The sequence below is a fragment of the Mchenga conophoros genome, linkage group LG23 (assembly GCF_057382185.1).
Source record: "Mchenga conophoros isolate Kocher_MC1m ecotype Shallow Benthic linkage group LG23, M_conophoros_male_GT1.1, whole genome shotgun sequence".
In the NCBI taxonomy this organism is placed as follows: domain Eukaryota; kingdom Metazoa; phylum Chordata; class Actinopteri; order Cichliformes; family Cichlidae; genus Mchenga; species Mchenga conophoros.
In genome coordinates this window covers 7,485,992-7,494,075 of record NC_140547.1, presented here as the reverse complement: position 1 = coordinate 7,494,075, position 8,084 = coordinate 7,485,992, and the positions used below count along the sequence as shown (strand labels likewise).

The following is an 8,084-nucleotide window of genomic DNA, read 5'->3' as shown; positions in this document are numbered from 1 at the left end:
ACTGTGCAGTGCAATGGAAAACAGACAAGTAAAAGAGAAAGTGAAGGCATTTAGTGGTGAAATAATGCAGTCCCATCTATGACATCTAACAGCATAGTTAGAATAGTTTCAGTACCACTCTACTACTTAAGTTTAAAGGATAAAACGTTTATTTGTGACTGCTTATGTTACACATGTACACTTTAAATGACATTGTACTGAATGGCAAAGTCAAAGCACTTTTTCCCATATTTTAATATGTTTGTCGTACAATCTCAAACACTGTCCCGACACGTGGTTAACCTCAGCCCTCAATGGTCACAAACATGCTTCACACTATTCTCAAGTCTTTTAGCAACTCTGCAATGTCTATATGCGGCCTACGGCTGGGTTCAGTCCCGCTGGAGCACAGTGCACTCTGCAGATTCTTGGCTGCCTGGTTTAAGGATGGCAAAATGTGGGTGGCGTCCGTTGTCTCCTTTTCACCACGAGTGCACAGAAGGACTTCATTTATCTCTTCCTCGATCTTTCGAGACAGGATGGTGGGAAACACGCCGCTGACACGCTCAAGCACGCTTTTCCTCAAGGCTGGGTCTCGACATGCAAGGTTCAGTATGAACAGACCTGGCAGGGAGAGATAAAGAAAGGATATTACTTGAAAACTAAGCACATAACTTTGATAAACTGTTTGTATCAAAAAGTAACATGTCATATTTGAGACTGATAAAAGTATGGCTGTTTATTAGTCTATTTTATTTTGGTTGCAAGTGTCACATCAATTTAGCAAAAAAGATAAGATTTAAGCATAAGAGATAAAGTATTTTAAAATGATTCTGTACCTCTGGGAGTTAGCAAGTTACGGACTTTCTGCAGGATTGGGGTTTCTACAAAGGCAGCAGGAGGACAGCTCATACCCAGAGTGCTATCTTTATTGTCTACATCAAACATGATGGCATCAAACAAATGACCACCTAGAGAAAAGGAAAAAACATACTTTATTTTTAATACCGATGAACCATTATATTCACTGGATTACTTTTAATTGCACTGTAATCCACACCCTCACTGACCTTCTTTTTCCAGTGCACAAATGCGTTCCAGACCATCCCCAAGAGTGACAGTCAAACGGTCATCTGGTTGAAACCCGAACCATTGTTTAGCCACCTCCAACACAACTGGGTCTAGTTCCACAACTTCAATAGTTACATTGGGCATAAAGTCCCGCAGAAACTGTGGAAGGCCTCCTCCACCGAGCCCCACCAGGAGCACTGACACTGGGATGTCTAGGAAGGATTAGGGAATGAAGTTTAATTGAATGTGATATTTTAGAGCAACTGAAGAGTGATAAATGCATGAATTACATGATAGGTTCTTCCTACATACACACACCTTTGTTCTGTGGCATCCCCACGCCAAGCATAGCAAGACAAGCCACCATGACTTCATGGTGAGCACAGCAGAGGAAGCCACTGTCCACAGTCATGGAGGTTGAAGATGCTACTGGAGCTGCTGATGCCTTGGCCTTCCTTTTGTTCTTTTTCTTCTGACTTGTCGCTGCCCAAATACAAAACAATAAAATTAAGAGCTGTACAACTTCAACATCTTCTGTTTTTTCCTTTTGCGTTTTGGTTTGCTCAGTTTCATGCATTCTGGTATTAACTGGTAATCTCCCTATACTGTATGTCTGTGCATCATTGGTTGTGCTCAGTAGGTTAATTATTTACTTGTAAAAAGACCATTCATAAAAATACTTTATTATTAAGTGAAACAAATCAGGAAAGTACAAGACATTACCTGTATTTGATGAGACCAGACGGCTCTCTGATTGGACAAGGGCAGCATTAGACAGGAAAACAAGTCGGCGATACAGTTCTCCGTCCTCTCCTTTGACATTCTCCACGCAATACTCCCCACTCAGCTGACTCACTCCCCTGCTAACCTCCTCTCGCCAGCCAAGGTCACCTCCCACAGACAGAAATGGCACCTGAAAACAGGGAAAAGAGCACAAAGGAAAGTGCTTCTTTAGACTGTTAATATTTTACATAGCATGTTTTTAAAAAAGGGATGCTTATGAGTGGTTACCTGGTGGTTGGCTGGCATACCCGGGGGAGCCAGGTCCATCACCACTGGTGAGAGTTCTGACTGGACAGCTTGTATCTCTGTGTACTCCTGATTCCTGTGCATTGATACAATAACCAAGCGCCGAAAGTTAGCACTGGCTGCTAGCTGCCTCCGCCCCTCACCAGAGCTGTAGAGCCAGGCTGTCTCACTCCCTTGAGGAACTGACAAAACAAACAACAAATCAAAGGACTAAATACACCCAATTCCATTAGAAGGCAGAAACTTGATGAATTGAAGCCTGGGCTCACCGATAAATATAGCAAACTGGTTTGCTCTTGGAACCTTAGCACCTGGTGGAGAATCTTGTATTGTAAGAGTGTATCTGGGAAGGCCGGTCTTTGCATGGCAGAGCGTGAGTGAGAGGTTTGAGTTGGCATCAGTGTTCGTCCGGAGCCTCTTTCTCAAGACGGAGTAAGCCTGATGCTCCCTCACAGCTGACAACAGTTCAGAAACATGCGTGTGACGGACAGGGGCTCCATCCTCTCCGAGGCACATCTCAAGAATGGGTGTGGGCATAGGCTGACGGAACTTGGTGCAAACCAGAACAAAAACAGGCAGAGCAAACGAGTCTTCCTCTGTCCTGTTTTCTTCCTGCAGGCAGTGGAGCCTCACTGCCCAGCCGAGCTGAACAAAATGCTCCACAGCCAACTTGATCACGCTCTCCTGAGCCAGTGTCACACAGACATAACGACCCCCGACACTTAGCACACGACCCACCTGGAAACACAAGAAAAATACAGTGAAGTTCATGCAGAGGTGTATATTGATGATGCACAGCCTGATCAACCTGCTTCTCACCTCTGTGAGCATGTTCCTGGCCAAAGCTCCTTCTTCTTCAGATGCCATAGCATCTAAGGTGCCCTTGTCCAGAGCAGCCTGATAGCTTGCATCCTCATATGGAGTTTTAGTAGCATCCACCTGATGGAAGGTAAGGCCTGGCCTGCGCTCAGCATTTCGCTGGTTCATGTTGTTGACCACAGTCTCACTAATGTCTATATTGGTCAGATGCTTGTAGCCAACATCATACATCTGTTCACTCAGCTCAGAGTTACCACAACCAACCACCAGCACCTGAAGGACAGAAATAAAGCCTAGCGGTCACTTATCAAGGCAAGAAATATACCAAGGCACAATCAGTGTTAGCAACACCCAAGTATATAAACATTTCAGGAGGTGGATGATTTGGTAAACTTTTCTTCTTTGCTCAGCTTTCCTATTTAGGTGTCATCAGAGCAGATGACCTGCTTCCATCTCATCCAGTCCCTCACATCCTCCTATGTCCACTTTCACTACATCCATGAACCTTCTCTGAAGTCTTTCTCTTTTCTTCCTGCCTGACAGCTTCATATTCAGCATTCTTTGTCCAATATATCCACCATCTCTTCTCTGTAAAGGTCCAAACCCGTCCTTGCTTCTCTGACTTTGTCTCCAAACTGCTTGACCTGCGTTTTTCCTCTGATACACTCAACTCTTCTGCCTCCAGCTCGGCCTCCTATCTTTTTGTTAGTGCCACTGTCTTCAGAATATACATCATAGCAGGTCTCAGTCCCATCTTGTAAACCTTCACTTTCATTCTTGCTTTCATAATTCTGTTACAAATTACCCTGAAAATTCTCCACCCCACTTCATCTCTCTTGTTCACTGTTCATTGCCCCCAACTTTTTAAACTTGCAACCTTAACGCCTCTTCCTCTTTACACCTATCTCCCTCTCACTCACAAACATGTATTCTGTCTCGTTTCACTGACTTTCATTGGGCTTCTATCCAGAGAATACTGGATCTCTCAAGGCTCCCTCCCGTCTGCATCCCTACTCTCACCACAGGTCATGTGTCTGTCTGTCATCTGCAGAAATTCCTGCCCGACATCAACGGTCAATCTATTCATCACCACAGCAAACAAGAAGGGGCTCAAAACAGATCCCCGATGTAATCCCACCCCCACCTTCAACCAATCTGTCACCCCTACCGGACACCTCATATATGTCTGCATTACCCTACCATACTTCTCCTGACTTCCTCACATAGTACCACAGTTACTTTCTTGACTCCCTATCATATGCTTTCTCTAAAGCACAGTGCTACTCCTTCAGACCTTCTCTATATTTCTCCATTAAAACACTCAAAACAAACATTGCCTCTGTAGTGTTCTTTCTCTTTATAAAGGCATACTGTTGCTTGCTGATCATCAGTTCTCTCCTCAATCTTGATGATCTGGCACATCAGCTCTCTGTAGTTACTGCAGCTCTGCATATCACTGTTGCTCTTGAAATCATGTGGCAAACTAAATTTCTTAATGCAGTATTAAAAGAAACAGTGAGTGTTTCGCCAAACCCCTTCGTCACCCAATTTACCTTATCTTGGACTTTGATGTATTTGTGCAGCACACCGCACAGTTTGTTGTAGTCTCCATACCATTCAAAAGCCTTCTCCCCTCTCTTCTTAAAAAACTTCTCCCAGTACTCAGCAGAGCTGAACTCCTCGGCGGTGCGAGGTAAAAGACTCATGGTCGTCTGTGATGGTTCAAAACGTTGCAGATTTTACCGTAACTTTACCTACAGCCACTTCTACACATGGCACTTGGCTCTGATTTCCACCCGGACAACATTGCTTCCAGTACCGCTTGCTGATTGGTGGAGTGCCCCTACAGATTTAACGATGATTGGCTGAGGCTTTCAGAGTTGCTGTTATTGGTCGCTGCATATGTGGAAGTGCTCGGTTCGCTGTTGTTAGTCATCCGGGTTCAATTCATCATGGCGGTACCCGCTGGAAGGTCTGTGGTTTTCGTGACAGGGAACGCAAAAAAACTTGAAGAAGTAAGAAACAAATACTTCATACCTGAGATGGATTGTATGTTTACGGTCGGAGTGGCCTTTCTAATCCGTTCCAGGAAGAATAGTGTTCATTTAACGGTCCTTTTCATGCTGCATGTTGAGCTAGCTAGTTAAAGTGAGATTGAGACTGGAGCAGTAACTTAATCCAGAAATCCCTTGTTTCGTTTGCCACAAAAAGGCCTCACAAGATTTATGAAGATTTATGCTTCGTCTGCTTGTTTGTGATCCATCAGGTCATTCAGATACTGGGCGACAAGTTTCCCTACAAACTAGTGGCGAAAAAGATCGACTGTGAGTATCAAAAGTAACACCACCGGCTAAAGAAAAATAAATACATTAAAATTATGTGGTCATTGCTTTTGCAAAATTTTCTTTATGCAGTGCCTGAATACCAGGGAGAGCCAGATGAGATCTCCATACAGAAGTGTAAGGAGGCTGCACGACAGGTACAATGTAATACCACTGCCATATCACGTATTAATTAAAGACGGTGCCTTAACACCCCCGCCCCCCCCAATTCAGATTGATGGACCAGTCATAGTAGAGGACACCTGTCTATGTTTCAGAGCTTTGGGGGGATTACCTGGTCCTTACATGTAAGTCAACTATCTAAAGTATGTATTCAACGGTATCATCTTACATAGTGATAGTGAGCGTCAATTTTAAAACAAATATCTGTTTCCATAGTAAATGGTTCCTGGAAAAACTCAAACCAGAAGGTAAGTAATGAAATAAATGCTATCAAAATGTGTTGTTTAAACAAACGTATTCAGAGCTTGATGAATGCTTGATAATCAAGTTAGGAAATCCCAGAAAGTTGATTCAGTTCATTTGGGCAGATTGCTTTCAATTGGAGAAACCTGTCATCCCTTATCCAGATGACTTCACTGCAGGCTCCCAAACCTTATAGACAGTACGGTTGCATAAAGATCAGCACCATTGCTTAACAATGACTCACGTGACCAGATATGCCAATTAGAATTTTCTTCAGAAAAACCAAAGAATTGCTGGCTAGGCATGTTGCACGGAAGTGTTACCTAAGCAGGCCAGAACTTGGCAGTCTACACTTACAAGCCAAAGGCCAATCTTTTGATGAAGATGTGCAGATTCTGGACAGGAAAGAATGAAGGTTTGAGCGAGGAGGGCATTGATATAAAAATAGAGGCCCCCTTCCTCAGTTCTAAAAGTAAATCTCCTACCATCTTACAATGCCGTGATTGGAGCCATTCCCCAGTTCTTTGTTAGTAGTACTCATGGCCATTCATATTTGCATATCAGTAGTCATCAACTGATCGTGTGGCTCATTCTTATGCAAGCACCTTAATAGTTAAATTTTACAATCTGTTTATAAACCTGCAGTCAGCTGATACTGAAGAAGTCGCACGGTCACTTCACATAAACCAAATCAACATTCTGGTATTATGCAGAGCTTCTTTAGAAAAACTAGTCTTGACTTTTGAGGGGTGTTGTTTTTTTTTTTTTTTGTTGTTGTTGTTTTTTTTTTCTCTTTAAATTATTATTTTTAAAATACGTTTTAGGCTTGTACAAACTTCTAGCTGGATTTGAGGATAAATCTGCATGGGCTCTCTGCACTTTTGCGTACTCTGCTGGGAAAGATGAACCCATTCAGCTCTTCAGAGGGAAAACAGAGGTCAGTCTGTCTCTGTAAATCTGTCCTGGTGTTTGTGCTTTTGTGCGTGCATTTTGAATTGACTCCTGTGGTATTTTCAGGGGTGCATTGTAGAACCCAGAGGGCCTCGAGACTTTGGCTGGGATCCCTGTTTCCAGCCAGATGGATATGACAAAACGTAAGCAAAACAATTTGCATTTCCCCCTTTCGACCAACAAGGGGAGCCAGAGGTTAACACACTGCCTCTGCATTATCAACCATACAAAATCCTTTTTGCTTCATGCGGTGCACTTGGGATGAAGTATTACTGTTATTATTTAACATTTGTATCAAATAATAATTTTCACTACTAATTTCTTCTCACTTCTCTGCAGCTATGCTGAACTGCCCAAAGAAGTTAAAAATTCAATCTCCCACCGGTACCGGGCGCTTGCTGCCATGTCTGAGTATTTCTCGCAAACCAACAATACCACACCACAGACCAAGAAGAAGAAAAAGGAGGAAGACTAAAGATAACTTTTGCTCCAACTTCAGGCTTTGAAGTTGCAGTATTATGCATCAAATATAAAGGGAGAAAATATTCCTTAATACGACACTGTTTGTTAGCCCAGAAAAATACAAAAGATAAAACATTTTTGATGCGTACCCGTAGTCTCTTAAGCGGGCAAAGTGCTGCGTAATATCTGTTTTCTCTTATTTTTTAATAAATGGTTTTGAACAAATGCAATAGTCCATGTGAACATTTCTCTTTGAATATTACCTCTTGGATACTCTGAGACAACCTTCTGAGTTTTTGCTTCCAAGGACTGACAGAGATAGACTGAGGAAGAGTATAATTCATAAAAAACAAGAGCTCCAGGGTCCTGATGAGAGCAGCAGACTCCTCTGTGGCTGAGACTGGCTCCTGGATTTGGGGAGGGAAGCACAGGGCTAGAGTCCAGAGAGGGGAGGGTCCCTGAAAGGGAGAGCGGGGTGTTCAGTACAAACACCACAGTGATAAAGAATCTTGGGTTATAAATGACCCATGAAGTGAAAGCCTCCAAGCAGGAACTATGCATACACCTGTGACTAATATCTCCCACATGTATTGAATCAGTGATGCATGCTTCCACAGCAGTAGAAGCATGTGTCTGCTTCTACTGTTACCAACTGTTTAATCACTTCAATCACTTGAATCAGTTGTGTATTGTTCTCACTTATCTTTCCTACATGAAGCACTGCACACTGTAAATTTTTCCCATCTAGTTAATAACATTGATAATCAGTAAAAGTAACAGTTTCAGAAATAAAAGTGCAAACACAGGACCGACCACCCTGTTTCCCTAGACCTCTGACTCTCATTTGGGAGTTGAAATAACAAGTTGCAAAAAAAAAAGAACATGGGAGCTGTTTTGTTCTCGTCAGGAAACATTACCAGTTTTTCCCAGAATACGAAGTCTGCCTGCCAGGCTTCAGGTTACTAGAGGTAAAAGACAAAACAATTACTGTAAGTGCTGAAGCATTAATCAAAGCCCCACTGTCTG

The 8,084-nt window shown here is 42.8% G+C and overlaps 2 protein-coding genes across 2 annotated transcripts; one reads left to right on the top strand and one right to left on the bottom strand.

Moving 5' to 3' along the window:
* Positions 1-137: 137 nt before the first annotated feature.
* mettl13 (methyltransferase 13, eEF1A lysine and N-terminal methyltransferase) lies at positions 138-4,785 on the bottom strand. The gene is made up of 9 exons (XM_085265426.1): positions 4,452-4,785; positions 2,899-3,171; positions 2,349-2,817; positions 2,062-2,261; positions 1,774-1,963; positions 1,369-1,533; positions 1,050-1,262; positions 819-950; positions 138-603 (listed from the first exon to the last, which is right to left on the bottom strand). The coding sequence occupies exons 1-9, from the start codon at positions 4,602-4,604 to the stop codon at positions 311-313; spliced, it is 2,088 nt and encodes a 695-aa protein (XP_085121552.1). The 5' UTR covers positions 4,605-4,785; the 3' UTR covers positions 138-310.
* A 1-nt stretch (position 4,786) lies between these two features.
* On the top strand, positions 4,787-7,283 carry itpa (inosine triphosphatase (nucleoside triphosphate pyrophosphatase)). The gene is made up of 8 exons (XM_085265427.1): positions 4,787-4,913; positions 5,165-5,222; positions 5,313-5,377; positions 5,454-5,527; positions 5,619-5,650; positions 6,470-6,582; positions 6,663-6,739; positions 6,936-7,283. The coding sequence occupies exons 1-8, from the start codon at positions 4,851-4,853 to the stop codon at positions 7,069-7,071; spliced, it is 618 nt and encodes a 205-aa protein (XP_085121553.1). The 5' UTR covers positions 4,787-4,850; the 3' UTR covers positions 7,072-7,283.
* Positions 7,284-8,084: the final 801 nt, after the last annotated feature.

Excerpts from the sequence above, each read along its gene's own strand:
- mettl13 (XM_085265426.1), bottom strand. The coding sequence starts at position 4,604 with ATGAGTCTTTTACCTCGCACCGCCGAGGAGTTCAGCTCTGCTGAGTAC. Across the intron at positions 1,964-2,061 it reads GTATGCCAGCCAACCACCAG|GTGCCATTTCTGTCTGTGGG; the intron begins GTAACCACTCAT and ends CCCTGTTTTCAG. Across the intron at positions 604-818 it reads TAACTTGCTAACTCCCAGAG|GTCTGTTCATACTGAACCTT; the intron begins GTACAGAATCAT and ends TCTCCCTGCCAG.
- itpa (XM_085265427.1), top strand. The coding sequence starts at position 4,851 with ATGGCGGTACCCGCTGGAAGGTCTGTGGTTTTCGTGACAGGGAACGCA. Across the intron at positions 5,378-5,453 it reads GTAAGGAGGCTGCACGACAG|ATTGATGGACCAGTCATAGT; the intron begins GTACAATGTAAT and ends CCCCCAATTCAG. Across the intron at positions 5,528-5,618 it reads GGATTACCTGGTCCTTACAT|TAAATGGTTCCTGGAAAAAC; the intron begins GTAAGTCAACTA and ends CTGTTTCCATAG.